Source organism: Lasioglossum baleicum, chromosome 10 (assembly GCF_051020765.1).
Source record: "Lasioglossum baleicum chromosome 10, iyLasBale1, whole genome shotgun sequence".
NCBI lineage: Eukaryota > Metazoa > Arthropoda > Insecta > Hymenoptera > Halictidae > Lasioglossum > Lasioglossum baleicum.
In genome coordinates this window covers 9,259,431-9,280,636 of record NC_134938.1, presented here as the reverse complement: position 1 = coordinate 9,280,636, position 21,206 = coordinate 9,259,431, and the positions used below count along the sequence as shown (strand labels likewise).

Below are 21,206 nucleotides of genomic sequence, written 5' to 3'. Positions count from 1 at the left end.
TAATGAGACTAGACTGCGGAAATTTATGCATTTATGACTTATAAAAATTTTCAAAAAATGCTGGAGTATTAAATTCAACAGAATTGAGTACGATTTTTATTTATTTTGGATTTGCTATTACTAATGAAAATAGAATTTTATCTGATACCATCTTTTTAAAATTTATCTACAGAAATTGAAAATTGCATAAACATCCGCAGTCCAGTAATAACATTTGTAGATCCAAGATAAATAAAAATCGTACTCAATTCTGTTGAATTTGATACTCCAGCATTTTTTGAAAATTTTTGCGAAGTTAATTATTAGGTTGTGACATAAACCGTTCAGTTGCGCATATAAATACAATTTTATCTTTGTATTTACGACTGATTGTAAATGCACATAATTGTGATTGAGCAGTCAGAGATTACATAATTGATGGAATATAATTCTGTTCATCATTAACGAATAACAAGAGACATCGAACATCATCAAACGTATTTTCTACATAGAAATTCTCGATAGAAACAAATCAAAGCTAAATGTAATCCGAGTTAAAGTCGTTGTGGATTGTAAGAAACATTCCGCATAGAGCGAACGTTTATTTATCAGTTTCGGACGCAGTTATCCCCTGTTATCATTTCCGCTTTGAATATCCTTAAGGTTCCTGATACGAAACGAACGCAGAAGGCTGTGTACAGCCGCGATGGAAGTTTTCGATGGAAAAAGCATTGCCAGAAACTTTAGGGATTTATCAGTAACAGGAACGTTCGACGATGAGTTATCGTCCTTGCAGTACCAAGCCGGGAGTAATGTGTGTATCGGTGTTTAAAGTCGGGCCACTGTGTGATAGAAGTCCTAAGAATTGCTCGACGAATAAATGTCGGCGAGGTAAGAACGCTAGCTGCACTCGGCAGATGCAGTTCCCGATTGCAAGTAGTATGGATGCACATGAGGCCAGCCCTCCGAGCTGACGCGCGACACACATTCAATATTATACTACATAAATAACGTTGAAAAATACAAACTGTTATTTCACGATTACTTCAGCAGTCGGACTCGGTCAGAAACAATCGTTCACTCATAAAAAAATTACCTAAAAATTGAAAGTTCATAGAAATTACCTAAAATTACCAATCTTTTTTGTTGTATATCACTAGACTGCGGACCTTTATGCATTTATAGCAAAATTAAGTGGATGAAAAGGCCAATATATGGTTTCTTCTCTATTAAAATCGTTAAGGGAAGAAATAACATTCAATTCGGTTTCTATGTCTGGCAATCGATGCAATTTTTATTTTGCATAGAGATCCCCATTCTATACATATATCACCAACACAGCAATGTAAAACATTTTGTTATTGAAATACTAGGTTAATAGTCGTGTACATTAGCTATAAAGTACACCACAGTTTTAATATATTTATGATTAGAGTGCGTATCTTTATGCATTTAAAGCAAAATTGAGCAGATGAAATTCAAAATTGCAGAAGAATTTTTAAAATTAAGGGAAAATATTAAGGGAAAAAATATTCATTCAACTTCAATGGACGCAGACAATTTTTATATTCTGCATAAAGATCTGCAGTCTATTTATTATTATATTACTTTTTATAGAAATACACACATTTTGTCACTTTTCTTATGAATGTGTGTGTGTGTGGAACGACATGATTTAATTTATGCAATAAAAGTACAGTTGATCTTATGCATTTTATGCATTTATGACCAAAACGAGTAGGCGAAATCTGAGACAGAAAATTATAAAAAAAAGGTACCAGATTATTTTCATCTCATTGAAAGTATTAAACCCATGCAATGTTTGTTCGCACCATTTATGTAGATCATTCGGAAACATTTTGAGACGATCCACCGTTTTGTATTTATCGAAAAATTGTAGAATAATAAGGGAACAGTAAGGAGGATTAATATACAATACAATATACAGAAGCAACGCCACGGTTCGTTATTACGGAAGTTACAATTGTGCTGCGGAATTATGTAAATGGCTTGCAAGGGAAGTATTCGTCATGTTATTTCGGATTTCGTTAATACAGTCTCTGCCCCCCCCCCCTCTTCCGCATTTTCCCTTCCCCAACATTTACCCATTAAGCTGAACAATTTAATCAGCCACAAACTGTTCATTTCACGTTTCTGGATCGAGTTAGATACGATAAAGCGTCGGAATAACGACTTTACCTCGTTACCGGAACGACGCTCGCGAGGAGACCCCTTATTACTATACCTTCTTCGAATCCACTAAACAGAAGTAATCCAGGCGGATGCTAACAAATACTCGTGCGTATAGAACTACTGCCCGTTACGGAAATTCAATTTATACGAAAACGGGGCATTTGGTGACCCGAGATTCGTTAAATCTGAACGCTCCTACACCGAAAGTTCTGGAAAGTCGGTGGTGGAAGGGTTGGTCAGGTATAGACCAACAAAATTGCATCAATAGTCTCTTCTACATTTTCTACATTTAGTATCTAAATTAGTGAAATTACCGAAAAGTATTAGGTTGGAGGGAAAGTTCTGTCGTATATTAAAGAAAACATTTTAATCAATTTATGAAAATATACATAATATTATTTATGGGAAATATATAGAATTTAATATTGTTTTAAAATATCATTAAATTAAATTAAAAAAGACATTAAATATCATTATATTAAGTGAAAACTCCAGGCGCGCCGAATAGACAATTATTTGGGCAGTGAATGAGTCTGATCCGTCACGCTCCGAGGTGAAACGCTATTCGGATAACCTCGGGACAGCCGAAATCTTTTTCTAATTAACGAAATCATCATAGTTCAAATATTGACAATTTCTCGAGAATCGGAGAACTGTTCAAATACTTTTTTGATCCACTGTGCACGTATAAATCAATAAACCGATGGGAATATCTACAGAACGAGAGTAGCACAATTTCTCCATTGATGCTGCAATGACCCACTCATGTGCAGTTCAAGTTACAAAACTGTGCAACCGGTATAATCAACGATTATAGACAAAACGTAGATTTATATTCATCTTCTACCGTTCTACCTTCTCGCTGCAACATTTTTTATCTGTAGCTAAACAAAAGGAACTTCCAGAGATCGCACTGTATAAATACAACAAACACGGTTGCAGACTGATCGTGCAGATAGTCAACGTTGATAAATCATGGGGAAACAGTTAAAACAAACGATCGGAATAAATCCTGACAAGCAGAATATCTCGAAAGAACTTTAACAATGAATCATACGACGTAAAGCACACAGTATTTATTATAACAAATTGAGATGAATATCGTGTCAAGGTTTGCGCGCTATAATTCATTTCATTGCAACCTTCGCGTATGTATATGGAATAAAATCGTTTCCACTATGTCGAGACCGTCCTAGTGACGTTGCAGAATAGCGACTGCATTTATTTATTTACAATTATGATCTACAAAAATGTTTAGGATTAAAATGCAGTTTTAAAGTATCAAAAATGTCCAATTGAAGGGTTTTTTATAAAAGTTTTTCAGCAAGGTACAGTCTTCTGTTTGTAATATGCTTTGTCTTGAATATCTTGGCAACATCCATACATTATAAACTAATACACAATATTGATTAACAATAACCGCACCACGACCGGTCGAATGACCGCTTTCACATTGTTCATTTTTTAATTATTGAAATTATAAAGATGCTTCCATCAGAAATTATTTAATAAATTTCTTTATTCGAGCACGTATTGTTCTGAAAATTGATAAAAATCTAAATAAATTCAGTCTTGTCATTGTTTTAAGAATAATTATATATAAACAAACGATATAGTTTGTACCCGTTACGGTTAGTGCTAAAGGTACAAATAAACAATCGGGTAAAAAAGGACTTAGATTTGAAATGTCGAAAGGATTAGTGCTACTAGCCGATTTGTACAAAAATTTTTGTACAAATTTCACCTGGTCTGTTCCTCAAAGAAAAAGTAATAAAAGTCCTTTTTTACAAATTGTTTATTCGTACCTTTCATAAATATTGGACATTCCTGATTCTCCGAGTCGTTTGGACACATTCTGAAAGAGTTATTCTATTTTAAAGGATGCACGAAGACTTTCCTGACTGATCGTTCATTGAAGATCAGTCAGCCAGCCTCGGTCTCCCGGAATCCCCTGGAAAACTGCACCAACCCATTCACCGTGCCGTGTCCGTGAGCCGATTGTCGATATCCGAGTGAAGTTCAATGTCGTCCGCTGACGGTTTACGGATTATTGTGCGTCACTGATGGCTCAAAGCTGGCTCAGCGCGAAGATAAAAGTATGATCCGGAATAACTTGACTGAAGGTAACCGTTTTTGGAAAATCCGACCGAGGTGGTGTTCGCCTTGTGTTGGTGGACAATGTACGTGTGCGGAGCACCATCGTTTTCTGGGTTTGACATCACGTACGCGAATCCAGCCACGGTAAACACGTATACGAAATTTCCGTCGACCCTATGTACCCGTCCCGCGAGACGCAGAAAATCCTTTTCTCGACCGAAAATCCGGCCACTGTACATTGAGCGTCGACGAAAGTCTCTTTCACCGTCGTCGTCGCATCGTGTCCAACCGCACGGTGTGCATCGATTGCTTGATGTATTTTACCGGGCTGCCACAATTCGAGAGCGGGCGACTAGACTGTTCGGGAATTTCCTATGGTTTTCTATTCCTTTAATCCCGACGTGGAATTGGCACGTTCCTGCCTTAAGGTATTTATTTGAAGCGTGCTCAAATAAACAATGAATCAATAACTACTAAACCGACCGGTAGGAATTGCTCAAATAAAATTACGACTTTCTGAAGAATCTACAAAAACGAGCTACGTATTTCAGGTACCTGTTAACCCATTGCAGTCGGAGCTCTTTTAAGTCGAAAATCAAACATTTCTTTCGATCTATTGTAGAATAATTTCATTCTGTATTATTTTTATCGTTTTTTGTAGATATGATATTGATATAGTACATAATTGATTAGTAGACTGTGGATCTTTATACGTTTATGAAGAAATTAGCTGGGTGAAATATAAAACAATGAGAGATATAAAAAATCTAAGAATATTGTTATGTTTTCAACGTGTAAAGACTATATTAAGGGATAAAATGAATTTTTATTTTACTACTGCTTCCCCCACAATCGACGCAGAATATATTTTTATTTTGCATAAAGATCTATTGATTACATTCCAACATATTTAATACCGTAAACAATATTGTGAATAATGGTGCAGCAATGTTTAGGGATGACTCTAAAACGAAAAAAATGCATACAGAATGGAATTATTCTGGATCGGAAGAAATGTTTAATTTTCGAGTTAAAATAGTTCCGAGTGCAAAGGTATAAATTTTCGTTAATGAAGACTAATAAAATTCTAAATCAAAACGTTACATCCCCGCAAGAAAAGTGACACAAGTCAGAAAATGACAATTTTGAGGTTATATCATTGAAAAATATGTATGAAGTGCCCCAACATGCACGAAAATCGTCACATCTCTATCTCGTAATTTATCATACTTATTTGAAATGTAAAAGAAGCTTAAACTATTTCAATATAGGTTTTATAGTATTTTTTAAGTTGATTTTTCTCAAATGCTGTGCATTTTTGAGTTGTGTCACTTTTCTTGCGGGGGTGCGACATAGTATAAAAATATTTTTTAATTTATTCAAGTGTAATTCTATCTCGAAACTAGAAATTTACCACTTGGACCACTTTCGTAATTATGGGCACATTTATAATATCATATTACACGCTGACAGAGGTACAATGAAGATATTCCATGGAAAAATAATTACACGATTTCGGAAAATTATCAAACCCGTAGCTCCGCTGTAATCTTCGAAGATTACAGGAAACAATTCGCGAGACCTCAAGCGAAAGATGAATAATTAGAGCAGTTCGCATCTTTGCGCGTCGAGTAGAAGCATCTCTCGATTAGACGGCGTCAGAAGAAGATCTTTCTAATGAACTTCGTTACAGATTCGTAGCAGAAGCAAAGCATAAAATGCGAATCCGAGGCTCTCTGTCGTCTAATCTCCGTCCGCTCTGCTCATTTTACCGTAGAAATATTTTTCAGAAGAATGAATTTCTTTTGAATAAAATGAGTTTGTCTACTATATAAATTCATAAAACTCCATACCGTATATTTTCTTCCACAGCATCTCTCGATTAAACGGAGTCAGAAGAAAATCTTTCTAATGAACTTCGTTACAGATTCGTAGCAGAAGCAAAGCATAAAATGCAAGTCCGAATGGTGCAAATGACCAAAAGGGGGGCTGTCTGTCGTCTAATCTTCCGTCCGCTCTGCTCATTTTACCGTAGAAAATGCTCGCGCGTGTATTTCCGTCTTTTCTACTCCACTGCTATCATTGTCGACTCGGCCCCCCGCATTTGGCCATGCTCCAGGAAGTCATCGTTCGAGTAACCGTTACGTGTGTGATTTACACACGTCCTTCGTCATCCGTCGTGCCAACCTACATCCACGGCACCGGCCCTTCACATGCCGATTCATCACCCTAACGATCCAGCAGGTAGTTCGTGACTGTGCCCTAACGGGCATTGATGGCTCGCAAAATGTTCTGCTTTCCGCATGAACTGACCAATGTCACCACGTGCGTCCCCCGTTCGATTAAATTCGCGAACATCGGAAAAACAACTTCCGTCTCGAGCGGATTTTCACCACGGGAAAAAAACATTCTTTTTATCATTTTTATATTTTATTCACTCTGGTATCCTCCTCATATCTGTGCTCAACTGTCGAGTTCAGTCATTATTAGACTGCTGGAAGCTTTCAAAAAAGCGTAGAATATAAAATTCGACAGAATTTAGTACAATTTTTATTGATTTCAGATCTGCAAAGGAAATAAGATTCCATTTTATTCCACTTTCTTAAAATTCGCCTGCAAAAATTGCATAAACATCCGCAGTCTACTCATCATTAACCCTTTGCACTCGAATGGTGACTTTTAGGCGCCAGTAAAAATTGCCATACCATTATTCAAAACAGTTTTAATATTGTTAAATTCGCCTGTATTCTATAAATTGTGAAAAGCTCAACTGTTATATGAGAAAACAGGTTCAATTTGATGTGCACAATGTGAAAAAGATTACATAGAATCATAAAAGTGATCTTTGTCGAAAGAAATATCTTGATTTTGGAATTAAAATTGCTTCGAGTCCAAAGGATAAATACAATACATCACATCAACAACACGAACAGGTGACTAAAGTAAGTTATTAAACATTGTGTGATGAATGTTTATAAATGAAATTGTGAAAGCATCAAACAAGCTCATCAAAGTCTAATATCCAAATAGCATTCCTCGCCTTTCGTGGATCAACGAAGAAACTTTCTCGTTGCTACCTACCCTAACAAAGCACCGTGAAATATAAAAAAGATTTCTATTAAGCGGGTATTACTAGACAGTTTGCTTTCTTTCTTTTCTCTGAAGTTTGTTTCATTTTTTTTTTTCGTTCGTTCCCATTCTCTTTATAAACTTTCCTTGCCGGTTTTTCTTCTCCTACCGCACAGATTCTTCGCTTATAACTTATTCCTCTAGCCTTTGTATTTTACTTCTCCCTCTCGTATCTTTATTCTACTTCTGCGAGGGATCTTTACATTTCTACCTTGACCGTTCGAATTTCTACATTTTTTATGGCTCTTTAGCTGCCGCTGCGCGCTGGCGCGTCCGTCAGTTATGATCATTTTAAGTCGACGCAGGTCATTCTAGTTTAACTGTCGTATAATTAGAAGAAGCATGTTGCGTCTATTCGTTTCAATGAAACGGAAAACGGAATTAAATGTGAATGACGAATTGGATGGAAAACATTTTATGAAGCCGATAAACGAATCTTTAACATTGGTTTACATTGGTGAGTTTGCATGAAACTATCAATTTTCCAATGAAAATATAGTCGTAATAAATTGTTATTATCTTCTTACGAAGTATTGACTTTTCCGAACAACAAATATTGATTTATCAACACAGTAGTTTGATTTTATGGAATGTTATAACAAAAATATGGGTAGCTGCATTCAATCTGCTAAAATCATTAAACAAAGACAAAAATTCTGACTAGTGACCTGCACTGCATCTATTGCGAATCATTGTTTCAACAGATTGCTCGCACTCATCGAGTACCACGATCGAAACGAGAATCTAGCAGACTTCATTTCCTAGCAGCTTCGTTTCCATCAATGTTCAAGGAAAAGAGAGTGGATAAAAACAGGTAAAGTAAAGAAACCAGAGGGGGAAACAGAGTGGTTGAGACGAGTAAAGAGATACGCATACGGGAGGGAGTTGAACAAAGGTACGAAGACGAGACACGCGAATTGATCGACATGTATGTAGAGATACGCGGAGACAAAGGACAACAGGGGATAAATGCGAAGAGGGGAGTGTGGTGGGTTCAAGAAAGCTTAATGAGTACACGTACAACGTACGTTTAGTATGTCCCCGGCATTCGAGAGTAGCGGCATAAACTGGGGAAGCGGGGAATCGGTCCTGGTTCTCCTAAGGTTGGTGGAGAACAACCCGGTAGCGCCGGTGGATAAACAAGTGGTAACAAGGTACGTGCTCAGCCTCCCTCTTTCGGCCCGGTTTCACCTTTCCTCTTTTCCCTTTTCCCTCCCTCGCAGTGTTCTTTTTTAACCGGATTCTCTGTGACAAATCCAGGACTACCGGAACCTTTGCCCTTCTTCCGCGCCGAGTGCAGGCACGCTTCTCTACTTCTCCGTGTTGGATTCCCCGTTTCCTTGTTTTGGCGCGATCGACGAGGACAATCACAAAGTACAGCCACGAATGCCTCGCGCCGAGCAATTATTTCAACCAGCGACGTAAAACAGGTATAATTTTGATACCGATGTAATTAGACTGCGGATGTTTATGCAATTTTTAACTTTCGTAGACAAATTTTGAGAACGCGTTATCAAACAGGATCTTGTTTTCAGTGGCAATGGCTTTTGGCGATACAAAACTAATCAAAATCGTACCAAGATGTAAGCAATTGGCTCTAACAATTCATCCACCCACTGTCATTTTATGTCCGTCCATGTACGATGTCTAATTTTATCTTTATTTGATTCATGGTTCATAAATAGACTGCGGATCTCCATGCACAAAGTAAAAACTCTTTAAGTCGATTGTAGAGAACAGAAATGAAATAAACATGTACGCATTCTTTTGACAATTCTAATAAGTCAAAGATAATGTAATAATTATTAATGTTAACATGCTCGCGAATTCGTTTAATGTCTTCACAGCTTCGTATTTCTCTTATTCGTTTTTGTTATAAATGTATACACAATTCGCAGTCTATTCAGAAAATATCGCTGCTCCGAAAGTATAATAACACTACTGCGAAAATTGAAATTTTACAGGACAAGCAAAAGAAAAATAATTCCAATTTGTCTTAATAGCCTATAATGGCCTATAGATTCGGTTTAATTCTTCTATGAGAGTAGTTTATAGACATTGTGGGTTATTATTGCAACTTTTAAGTTATTTCAATTTATAAAATAATAAATACCAGCCTCACAGTAACCAGTACCATGTAAATACGTCATTGTTCTTCTGAAAATGCGTCATACTTCCGGAGCAGCGATATACTTTCTGCTCATACAGAGTCCAGAACCGACAATTGCAACTTCGAGGTCGTTTTTCGAGAAAAGAGGGGAAAAATCGATCGAGCATTTTTGAAGTTCTGTATCAGAAATTGTGGAACGTATACCCGGATTTCTGTTGTCGCATATGAAAATCCGAATGTTTCACTTTTGTTTCTCAGATGTGTTGAATCCTTTTATCCGAGTCCTCTGTGACCTTTAACCACGTTTATGGCACAGCATGCCCCGTACTTACGGCTTTATGAATCCAATATCTGCAGCTGAGTAAAACGGACACTAGCTTTCGGTGCCATCTTCGGTGCCGTGTTGCGCAGCTCCACACTGTGAGCACTTTGATTTTCCGAATTTTCTCAATTGCTTGTCACTCTGCCAATATTATACAGTAAATAATTATAAACTAAATAATCCTGTTTGTAGATTTTTCAGGATAGCAAAGGATTTCAGGATATTAGGATATAGCTGATATTAGAGTATACCCCGACGGCACACCGGCTCGGTTTCAGCCTGGCCCCTGTGCACAAAAGGGCGCGTTTTCCGCCTGCCGAGGGCTCGAGCCCAGGGCCTGCCGGCCGGGCTAGGATTCAGCCGATTTGCAAGATTGCAAGGGTGCGGGATTCGCGTTCTCATTGCGTGATAATACAAACACGGGTTTTTTCAGTAGTCAAAAACGCCAAATAAAGGTCAATCTAGGCAGCAATCGCCCTCAAAGGTCTTATTTATTAACTTATTATACTTTTGTCGGTAACAAGGGAGACTGCTACGCATTTGCAAAGTACTGCCACATTGATGCGACCCGCCCTGTGTCGCGCATGCGCGAGAAAAGTTGGGCCCAATCGAAGCACTGATTGGCCACATTAGTGTGATACCGTGCTGCCCTCTCAAAAACAGGCTGAATCCCAGCCCGGCCGTCAGGCTCTGGGCTCGAGCCCCCGGCAGGTGAAAATCGCGCCCTTTTGTGCACAGGGGCCAGGCTAAATCGTCCTGATTTGGTCTCAACGCTGAGCCAAGCATTGCGTTAGCCCGTAACGTGTCGGGCTGGGGCTCGGCTAGCTGGGTCCGGCGGTGGGCTCGGGCAGACTGTGCTGTCGGGGTAGATATTATGTAAAGGACTTAGGGTGTAGTCCTAGAAGTTTAAGGAAGAACCACTTCATAGCTACTCAATGAAAATATTAAAGAGGCATGAGAGACGAGACTTTCTGTTTCTTTTATTTCGGTGGGATTTATCTCTGTCCCTGATAAACTGTCGAGGTTGAAAATGTAAGACCCAATTTGGATTTCATGACACTGTCAGATCTCCTTCCAATTAACTACTACCTTCTCGTTACATGGTATGGTATGGACATGATATTTGGTCCCCTCAGGGTTTCAAATTCATTTACCAATCCTCTTCCTTTTTCCACTCTCACCATCGCCTTTTCAGCGGGACCTACTGTTTATGGTGGGTTCCGAACCACCTTTTGCCAACAACACGTGAAAAACACCCCTTCCGGTTTTTGACCAGACGGTCACCCATCCTAGTGCCGATCACGTTCCACGTTGTTTAACTTCGGTGATCTAACGAGAACCGGTGCTTTCAACGGGACTACGGTTGTTGGCACCTTCTCGTTACATAAAACTCTTCAAAGTCGAGCCAACGCGACGCGGTCAGTTTTAAGTCTTCTCGCAGATTAAAAGCGTTTCAGTAATTTCAACGCGTCTCTAGATATTGAAAAAATGAAACGAAGATGGAAATTACGAGTCTTCGTAAAGGTTCACCTAAATATCTTTTTCAGTCATATATAATACAACAAATATTTTCAGAAATGAATTTCATATTTAATCTTAATCCTGTGAGACAAATTGTTTGAACGTTTTCCAAATATGGAATTAAACAAGATTTATTTACTTGAGAGATTTTAAATATTCTGAATTCACGCAGATATCGTGCTAAAAATGCAAATGTCACAGGAGCTAATTTCGTAAATAGGGTTCACGAATATTTTCAATGTATCTCCACTGTAAAATTAGCATGTGGTATTTAAGGTGCAAAGTAAATATACACGTATATAAATCGTGAATATTTCACGGGTAGAATTGCTTCACTGTAAAGACGCTTATGAAGACTCTTTATGAATTCGAAAATATTAGACGGCTTCATGTTCGCTGAAATAGGTATGTCTTCTGTTAATTTAATCTGTGGATATTTCAATCACTCCTTTACTTACCTCGAACTAAATAATTTCCATCGTTATTTATAGCAACCTCGTCGTCCCCGAAACTGTGTTTTACCTCCTCTGCAAAAATATTTGAGTTTTCAGTGAAATGAGTTCAGTTTCGTTTTATTCTTCCACTGAAACCCACGTATAGAAATTCGATTAAAATGACTGACAGTTTCGGATGGAATAAAAAGAAGAGAAAAAGTTGAAATATCGCGATTGTGTAGCATATTAAATCGCAACGATACTTATCTACCATTTCGACCATTAATCTTCGAGGTTTGACTCTCCCCATTACGAGTGTCGATGAAATTTCATCCCTGGGCCGTTTATTTTCCCTGCGGAAAAGTTTCTGATCAGTCGATATTGCTATCGAATGAACACTGGTCCCACTTTTCCCGTGAAATATCAAACTTTGTTAAATCAACCAAAAAATTGCATGAATTACATCTCGAAATTTTGAAGTCGTTAGACAGCTACCCCTGGCGAGAACTATTCGATCAAACTAGCCAAGTGTATTTATCATTAAACTTATTCGTAATAATACGTAAAATTTATTGTGTGCAAAGAAAATATTACTATAAAAATATTATATTTGTTTTCTCATAATGTACAGAATGAGTAAATACACACTGGTTTAAGGGGAGGGTTTAATAACCCCCATGCATTCGGAATATTTTTGTAGCAACGTCTGTTCAAAATGTTGTAATAAATATAGATAAATTAATCGGGGAATTAAGGGAGAAATCAATAAGAATCAATAAAATCAACAGAATTTAATTTTCTATTACAACTGTCTTGGTTCTTTATAATGTTTCAGAAGTCTAAATCTAAGAGCATCCACGTGTCTGCGTAGCTATATAGCCAGGGTCATATTTTATCGAACGCGACCACAGTAAGAACGTAGCAACTTAGATCGACTAGAAGTCGCAGCAACGCCACATTTTCTGTTTTCCTCCAGCGATGTCTTCCTGAAATTTATAGTCTCGGCCCGACCGACCGACCACTCTCTTCAGGCGAATTTCCTCGCCTCCGGTCCGCCTCAAGTCCGATTCCACTTTCTTCGTGCGACGTAATAGATAAGCGGAACACAAGATAAAGATTATAAAGTAAAAGGCAAGTGTCTTTTCAACTGCATCTAATTTTCCTTTTAAGAAGATTGTCTCGTGTAAACGCTGGAAAATTGATCGATTTTCATGCATTTTTTTCAAAACGATGGTACGTCTTACATCATCATCCCTTTTTGTAATTTTTCGTCGTACAGAACCATTTTTTTATATTATTAATTACTTCTTCGCCGAGCTTCAAGCTGTACAATGAGTTTGTTTGTTGTTGTTGTGCAATTTTTCTTCTTGATTGATTGAGACTTTTACAAACCTGGAATATGTAGATTTTACGTTGAACAAGAAAGCGAGCTAAAAACTGGACCATTAATTAGAAAAATACCAGTTTTCTATAGACTAATCAAACAGCCTTCAAGTGTTAATCTTTGATTTTTGAGAGACTACCACACAAATCATCGCCGCGCCGGTAGGCAAAGAGTTAACAATAGAAAATTCAAAATTCGGCTTTCAGGGCACGACTGTTTAAAGTCCAATCAACTCAGCTTTCAGTTACGCGTGGAGGTATACGTGGACGTGCACACAAGTCGGAACACAGAAAACGAAGCCTCTGACAAATGAGCCTCAACCCCGACTAGAATGTCGTATTTTTTCGCATTTTCGTATTTTACGCTTTTTACACGTTTTCCGCTTTTTCTTCTAACAGTACCGTATATTTGTTGTCGCAAGTCATTTCACGCGTAATACTACAGAATTCTTGTGTATGTGAGAAAAGTTCAATCTAAAAAAATGGGACACACATGAGTTGAGGGATTACACACTTTTGAACATTCTGATATATTATAATATATTTTCGTATATTATATTATATTCCAGTATAACATTATATCATATTCTACTATGTTCTAATAACATATTAACATTAGATTCTAATATTATATTATACTACAATTTCGTATAACTGATTTTATATTTCTAGTATAGTATACTACATTCTAGTATATTAGATGTTAGTTTAGTGTATTATATACTATATTCTGGTATATTATATTCTATTCACAATTCTTTTTCATATAAAATTTTTTCGTAGATATTTCTTTTGTAAATATCTTAAACTAGAAAAACGTGGCAGTCATTTTTCCGAAGGCAATTCTCCAGAACACATTTATCTAATTGTACAGAAAACTAGACGAACAATATCCTAGTAATTTCAGTAACTGTAAATGAACAAATTAGAAACAATTTATTCTATTTACAATAAAACAAGATATTCTATCTATAACTTTCAAGATTTTGTGACTGTTTAGTCTTTATTGTTATGCAGGGTGTGGCCGGACGGGTGGCACAACCGAGCAGGGGGTGATACTACATGTAAAAACAAGTCGACAAAAAGGAATAACATTTTTTTGTTTGACGCTTCGTTTTCGAGAAAATCGAGTTTGAAAATGCAGCGAATACACGTGCTACTGCATAGGAATCGTCTGACGCGTCTGACCATGATCAACCAATTCTACTTCGTGCATATACTAAAGCACGCGAACCTGACGGAACTTTAAACTCGATTTTCTCGAAAACGAAAAAATGTTATTCCTTTTTTCGACTTATTTGTACATGTAGAATCACCCCCTGCTCGGTTGTACCACCCGTCTGGCCACACCCTGTATACGTGATTAATATTAGCTTCTTTTGTATAATACAGTAAACTGTAATAAACTACCCTAAAAGACAGCTTACGTCAATTGACGCATCTGTGCTACTACATCTTCGCCAGTAGTGTAATCTGTAACTGTCACATAACTTTCTTTGTTTCCACGTTTTATACATATACATACATAGCGCACAGAGTCTCATAACTTTAACAATTCGAGGATGCTTCTAAAAATTTCGATCTTTGGAAAATTTACAAGTTTTCCGTTTGATTTCGCATATTATAGCAATTCGAAACGATTTTTTCAAGCTCCTAAAATTGAAAAGTTCAGAATTCAATTTTTAATTTCAATTCCTTAAAACAAGAGATTCGAATCGGCCATGTTTTTCCAGTTTTAAACAGATAAGATAAGATTCAAAAGAGAAAGAAATATTTCATTAACTATATGTGCACTAACTGTAAAAGAAATTTACTGAATTATGATTCTTATACCGCTTAGCTTCCACAGACCGAAATGATCTATATGATAGAAAAAGTTCTAATGGAGGTGATTGTATTCATAAAACTGAAAAGTTTAAAATTAAACAACTTTTCAGAAAGTTACTTTCATGGTGTTAACATAGTGTCATAATCTTTATTTAACCATATCCGTAACGTTATAAACTGTCCAATTTAAAACAAGCAACTTTAAAAGAAACTCAACTTCTATTGCACACGTAAATCAATTTTTTTATCAAAATAGAAACTCTTACAGTTCACTTGCGTTGATTAGAACCAATAATAATTATAATTGCAATATACATCGCAGATGTATTTAATCTCCTAGGTCCCATTACTTTACATAATTAAGCTTCGTTCTCGAATTATTATTAATAATAAAGATTAAAATTGAAACCGTTAAATTAGAACGTAACGGTATGTTATGTGCATAGTATCCTAAGTAGATAGGTGTAGGATGGGTAGCTGTATGCATGTTTTTAACGACGTAAGATTTAATTATAATCCGATCGTAGTCAGATGTATGATACAGTCCATAAATCAAGTTCCGTAATAATATCGAGTAAAATACCGAGAAAATTTACTAACATATATTTTCTGTAAATGTTGAGCTCTATTTGCAGTAACTGTAAGTTCGTTCAGAAATAGATCGTAACAAACACTGTAGAACTAAATCGAAAAAGTATTTTTGATATTTGAAAAATGAAAATAAATTTACATAAACTACTTGAATAAGTACAGTATATTTTAATGAAATATATATAGCTCATGAAAAAGGTATTAACAGTTATGCATTCGAATTATGCATTTGCTTAACTATGCAACATTGTAAAACAATCGAGATAATAAAGAAGTATAAAATATAACTGTAAACTGTAATAGTACACTATAGAATTTATTTTAGTTTCTATTTTAAATATTCAATAGGCTAATTATAATACATGATTTGTTGGATTAATAATTGGCGGTTGATTACTTAATTTCTCAATTCGAAAATTTTTCCCAGTCGCTATTGCTTTTATATCTTCGGCATCTAACGTTTCGTATTTCAGTAAAGCTTCTGCTAATTTTTTGTGTTCTTTCGCATGAGTTTTCAATATTTGTACTGCGCGATCGTAGGATTCCTAAACGAAAATATACGATTAATACAATAATATAGATTATAATAAATATGTAGAAATGTGTTATTATATAATGAAAAAAAGGTTTACTTGTAAAAGACGTTTCACTTCGTCGTCGATCAGTTCATTAGTACTAGGACCATATGAATTATCTATATTGTCGTAATTTCTTTTGTGTGAATGTGCCCGAAATCCAACTTTTTCGGACATACCGTAAGTTTTCACCATCCGCTCAGCAACTGATGTTGCTTGCTGAAAAGATATACTATTAGGAAAAGAACAATTGTGCGACTATAATATTACGAAGACTTCTCGTTTTTCGTAAAGTAGATTATACACATATTTCATGATTAACCCTCATCCGTCTCGTGTGTCAATTTGACACAGTTTTCCCGAAACAAGTTATACTGCTCTGTTATTTGTACGTAAATTTGTCCGAAACTTCGTGATCTAAATGTTAACTCGTAAAACGAGGAAAAATAACTGTTTACCTTGTTATTTCATCGATCTTTTACCACTGTGTCAATTTGACACCGAGATGAGAGTTAATTGAAACGATACATTGTTTAAACAAACAAGAAACATAGAAATACTTGAAAATCAGTTGCTGCTCCAGTTGTTACTTTCTCGGATCCAAAAATCAATTCCTCTGCAGCACGACCACCCATCATCGAATCCATTCTAGCTAGCAATTGTGATTTTGTTACATGATATACATCTTTCTCGTGCATATACGACGTCTAGAAGAATTATTTGTTAGATTCGTCAAGGAATAAATTACTTTATATATATTATTAGTAAGATTTGATTAATAGAAACGAAATTGATTGTGTTTTAATAGTTACATGTCCCAAAGAATGCCCGCGAGGTATAATAGTAACTTTATGTATTGGTATAGAATCTTTAGTATAATGCGAAACTAGCGCATGTCCTGCTTCGTGGTATGCTGTAATAAGCTTGACTTCCTCGTCCATTGCCTTTAGTTTTCCTTCAGGACCCATTATCACTTTATCCCTTGCATATTCTAAATGTTTCATCGTTATGTATTTATCATCATCTATAGCTGCTTTTAAAGCAGCTTGATTCACCTTTTAAAATTGAATCAGAAAAATATAATATTCATTAATATAAAACGCATAATATAGAAAATATATAAAAACAAGTACCATATTTTCTATATCCGCACCAGTAAATCCAGCAGTACATCTTGCTAAATATTCTATATTAACATCTCGTATTAATACTCTTGACAGATATAAGCCTAAAATTTCCTTCCGTCCAAGAAAATTTGGTTTATTTACAAAAACTTGAACATCAAAACGTCCGGGTCGCAACAATGCTTTATCTAAATCGTCTCGTCTATTAGTTGCACCCAGTACTATAACACCTTCATTTTGCATAAATCTGCGAGTAAAAGAGAGAAGTTAAATACTCGTCAACGAATTGACATTACACATTTTCATACAATTGTAATTACTTTATCTACCCTACAATTACATTAAGAAAACATAATATATTATAACTATCATTAGATTCATTTGAAAGTTGATTTTGCGATTTGAATAAGTAGACGAAAGTTCATATTACCCATCCATCTCGGCTAATAACTGATTTATTGTTTGATTCGCATACGGATGAATCACCGAGTTTGTTCGTTTCGCGCCGACAGAGTCAATCTCATCAATAAATATCAGAGCGGGTGCTCTTGTTTTTGCTGCTTCTGCAATGTGATTTATTATATCATCCTTAGTATTCTTTTCCATTCTTTATATTGTGTATACCTTATCGAACATATTAAACTTACTGAATAAATCTCTCACTCTACGTGCACCTTGGCCAACTAAAATCTCATCAAATTCCGGTCCAGCTACATGGAAGAATGGCACTCCAGCTTCACCAGCTATAGCTCGAGCTAATAATGTTTTCCCCGTTCCTGGTGGTCCTACTAGTAAAACACCTTTAGGTAATTTTCCACCAAGCGCAGAAAACTTGTCTGGATTTTTCAAAAATTCAACTATGTTTTTCAGTTCTTCCATGGCTTCTTCAACCTAATGATATGTAAGTAAACAAAATATAAATCATTCTCTGTAGCACAGTGCAACAGTACTCAAATTTATTCGCGGTACTTACTCCTTTTACATCGCTGAATGTCACATTAATGGCTTCCGGATTAATTTCAGATCTTTGGCCAATTGTAAATCGAAAAACACCTCCTAATTTCACTGCAAACAGATTTTTATGTAGAAGTTTGAAAGGCACACAAAGTTATACAAAGTTATAAAGTTATACTGCGTACTAAGATTCCAAATTAACAATCCGATGCAAGTCATGTATATGAAATTAGTTAGTATCTTGGGCCACACAGAACGTCCACGCATCTGTCGCTGAAGTCCAGCTTCATACCCTTCTATAAAAGCAGATTTTACTTTGTCATGGTTCTCCACTGGAGCTCCAGTACTGAATAAATTTTTCACTCTTGCAAAATCTGATTCCAACACCTGATTTTTGCCAGATGCATCCTGCAGAACGAAATGTTATGTTATTTAAAATGTTTATACATATTTGTTACAGTACATTGTCTTACCGTGTTCGAAGAATGAAGAAACCAGTCTCTAAACTTGTTCACAAATGACGGTCTTGTATTCAAGTCTGTATTTACACTACGTTTGGTTTTAAAACTACGAATTTGTACATGATAGTTAGATGGATTTTGAATACAAAAAGTACACGATGGTCTACAATCCTGTTTCGAGGATAAATATACAATTGGTACAATGATCGGTTCTGTAAATTCTCTACAGGGAAACATGTGTTTGTTCTCTGTAAAATTTGATCCTGATATATATGACATTTTCCATTTGTTCTCTTTTAAATTTTCTTCCCAAATCTTTGTGGAAAGTTGATGCAGCATTTTCCGAACATTATTCTTTTGTATGTTAAGCGTTGTAATTGCACTTTGTAAATTTAAATTGTGCATTAACACTTCCATATAACATTTTTCTGACTGAAATAAATTAGAAATTTTCATTGTGAAATTGGTCAACTCGAATTTAGTTGCGAACAAAGTTATTGGTATAGTGCATAATAATGTATACACACATTTATAGTTATCTCATTAATTGATTACGTAAATTTCTACATTGATCTTCATTTACAGACAATTTTCCGTCCTTAGAGCTGTCCATAATCATCCCACAATTTCTCAATCTCTTTTTTCCAACATTTATTCAAATAGTATATGTATATATTTAATTTAATAGCTGCATCTAATCAAAATGAAACAATAAAATCAAGCTGGAAACTTGTATTCTTTAATTACCATTTTGTGTACAAAACCGAAGCTTTTCATTTGATTTAATAAATGTAAGGCAATGTTCTGTGAATTGGAATGTTTAAATAAAGAGATTTATGTACATCGATGCTTTTTTGTGCATATAATAATGATTGTAAAATGTGTTTTTACCAATTATTTGTTTCACATCTTACATTCGTTCAGTTCAGAATTTAACGTGAGCACGTAACATACTATCGGTAGAGATCCATAAAAATAGATAAATATAAGTAATTATTTCAGCAGTTATAAATGCGTATGTATATGGAACCATACTTCGTACCAATATCTTTGTTGACAACACTCGCATAACATTATTACATAATGCAAATGAATAAAGTAAAATTCTTTTACTTTTGCCAAACGATCGTATGAAGTTTCGTCCACAGTCTTTTTAGGTCCATTTTGTCTTTTACCTTTGACTGGAAATGATTTAGGTTTTGGATTAACAGCTGAAGTTAATTGTGTCAGATGATACAACACCTAAAAATATGAAATGTTAATTATCATTTTTATTCATCGAACTAAATAATTGATTTACAACGTTCTTGAAAGTAACATCGTAGAATCATGTCTGATCTATGATTATAATATCTATAGAATACTCGTAATCTTATGCTAAAATTAATAGCCACCATATTGTTAACATAAAATAGTAATGAATTTCATCATTTCGTATAAATAACATGTATAGAGGTTATATTACCAATCTGTGTAAGAATTGAAATAAAAAGTGCTCGATAGAAATCTTTCCAGCAAGAAATTCAAGATATATGCTAATTTCATGTGAAAATGTTTAAAAACTACTGAACATACGCGATTAAAAGTACTACAATAAACAGATAATACAAACCTGGTTATGAGATTGGAAAGAGAACATTGAATATCAATTCTTTTATCCCACGGAACAAATTATATATAAATCACTTTCTAAATAGAGGTGAACTGAACTTCGTGTTGTTTCGATTGCATTAAAAATTATTAAATTACATGGAACTAATATCACTTGTTAGAAACATAGTTTTGATGTTGTAAGGTAACGGAAGTGACTGCACTGTGTAAACTTCCGAACATTTAAAATCAATTGAGACACTTGGAATTTGATTTAAAAATATCTTCAGAGAACACATTCTTTTTATAACTCGAGATTTTATTCGGTGCATAGAAACATATTTTATATTGTAGCAAAGATTCTTAAATTAAAAAAATTACATTTCAAGGCGACTGATACATAACTTCTGTGCGTACTTCATTTATTTTCGAGGAAAATATAATTACGTAACGTTCGTTATAATTATATTTTAATGTGCAACTTATTTGAAAACATAGACCAAACATATTCGACTTGATTCGTCAGGTCTTGTTTAATACTATAAAAATATCTGTATATACGGTGTGTAAAACAAAAACCATGTCAGATGGAACATGTATCAAACTGAGTAAGAAGCTTCAGAATCCTCTCTGTAAATAAGCCACTGTAAGCTTCAGTAAGCTTAATGAACATGTTGGCTTCATGAATGGCTTACTACTGGTTCAATATCTACGCACGTACTTCATAACAGAAGATTTGATGAAAAGAGCATCTGGAATATGTGGAACATTTGCCTACACAGGCAAACTAACAAAAAAGTAAGTCAAAATCATGATACTAACGTAAAACTAGAAATTGATTGTATTTCAAAAAGATATACTTGAGATTTCGGCTCATGTTTAATGAGCCCTTTTTATTCAGTATAATATGCTATAT

At 35.3% G+C, this 21,206-nt stretch overlaps 2 protein-coding genes across 4 annotated transcripts in view; one reads left to right on the top strand and one right to left on the bottom strand.

Moving 5' to 3' along the window:
* Positions 1 to 15,059, top strand: part of LOC143213067 (uncharacterized) — a 52,347-nt gene extending 37,288 nt beyond the window's left edge. The window contains exons 2-6 of one of the 2 annotated variants that reach the window (XM_076432562.1): positions 4,053 to 7,855; positions 8,103 to 8,212; positions 8,433 to 8,552; positions 8,659 to 8,828; positions 8,934 to 15,059. In XM_076432562.1, the coding sequence (XP_076288677.1) occupies positions 8,181 to 8,212; positions 8,433 to 8,552; positions 8,659 to 8,828; positions 8,934 to 9,049 (438 nt within the window). In that variant the 5' untranslated portion in view covers positions 4,053 to 7,855; positions 8,103 to 8,180 and the 3' untranslated portion in view covers positions 9,050 to 15,059. Of the gene's footprint in view, positions 1 to 4,052; positions 8,213 to 8,432; positions 8,553 to 8,658; positions 8,829 to 8,933 lie in introns of both variants that reach the window. The other variant, XM_076432561.1, reaches the window with a different exon arrangement.
* On the bottom strand, positions 15,060 to 20,452 carry Yme1l (ATP-dependent zinc metalloprotease YME1L). Of its 2 annotated transcripts, none has more exons than XM_076432553.1 (12): positions 20,313 to 20,452; positions 19,814 to 19,942; positions 18,713 to 19,132; positions 18,425 to 18,647; positions 18,259 to 18,350; positions 17,933 to 18,176; positions 17,716 to 17,848; positions 17,295 to 17,532; positions 16,974 to 17,216; positions 16,722 to 16,868; positions 16,219 to 16,380; positions 15,060 to 16,131 (listed from the first exon to the last, which is right to left on the bottom strand). In XM_076432553.1, the coding sequence occupies exons 1-12, from the start codon at positions 20,337 to 20,339 to the stop codon at positions 15,940 to 15,942; spliced, it is 2,250 nt and encodes a 749-aa protein (XP_076288668.1). In that variant the 5' UTR covers positions 20,340 to 20,452; the 3' UTR covers positions 15,060 to 15,939. The 2 variants fall into 2 exon arrangements, with proteins under 2 accessions (XP_076288668.1, XP_076288669.1); XM_076432554.1 differs by having other exon boundaries at positions 18,259 to 18,341.
* Positions 20,453 to 21,206: the final 754 nt, after the last annotated feature.

Excerpts from the sequence above, each read along its gene's own strand:
- Yme1l (XM_076432553.1), bottom strand. The coding sequence starts at position 20,339 with ATGTTCTCTTTCCAATCTCATAACCAG. Across the intron at positions 19,943-20,312 it reads CTTTCCAATCTCATAACCAG|GTGTTGTATCATCTGACACA; the intron begins GTTTGTATTATC and ends TCATATTTTTAG. Across the intron at positions 17,849-17,932 it reads TAGAGTGAGAGATTTATTCA|AAGCAGCAAAAACAAGAGCA; the intron begins GTAAGTTTAATA and ends ATCACATTGCAG.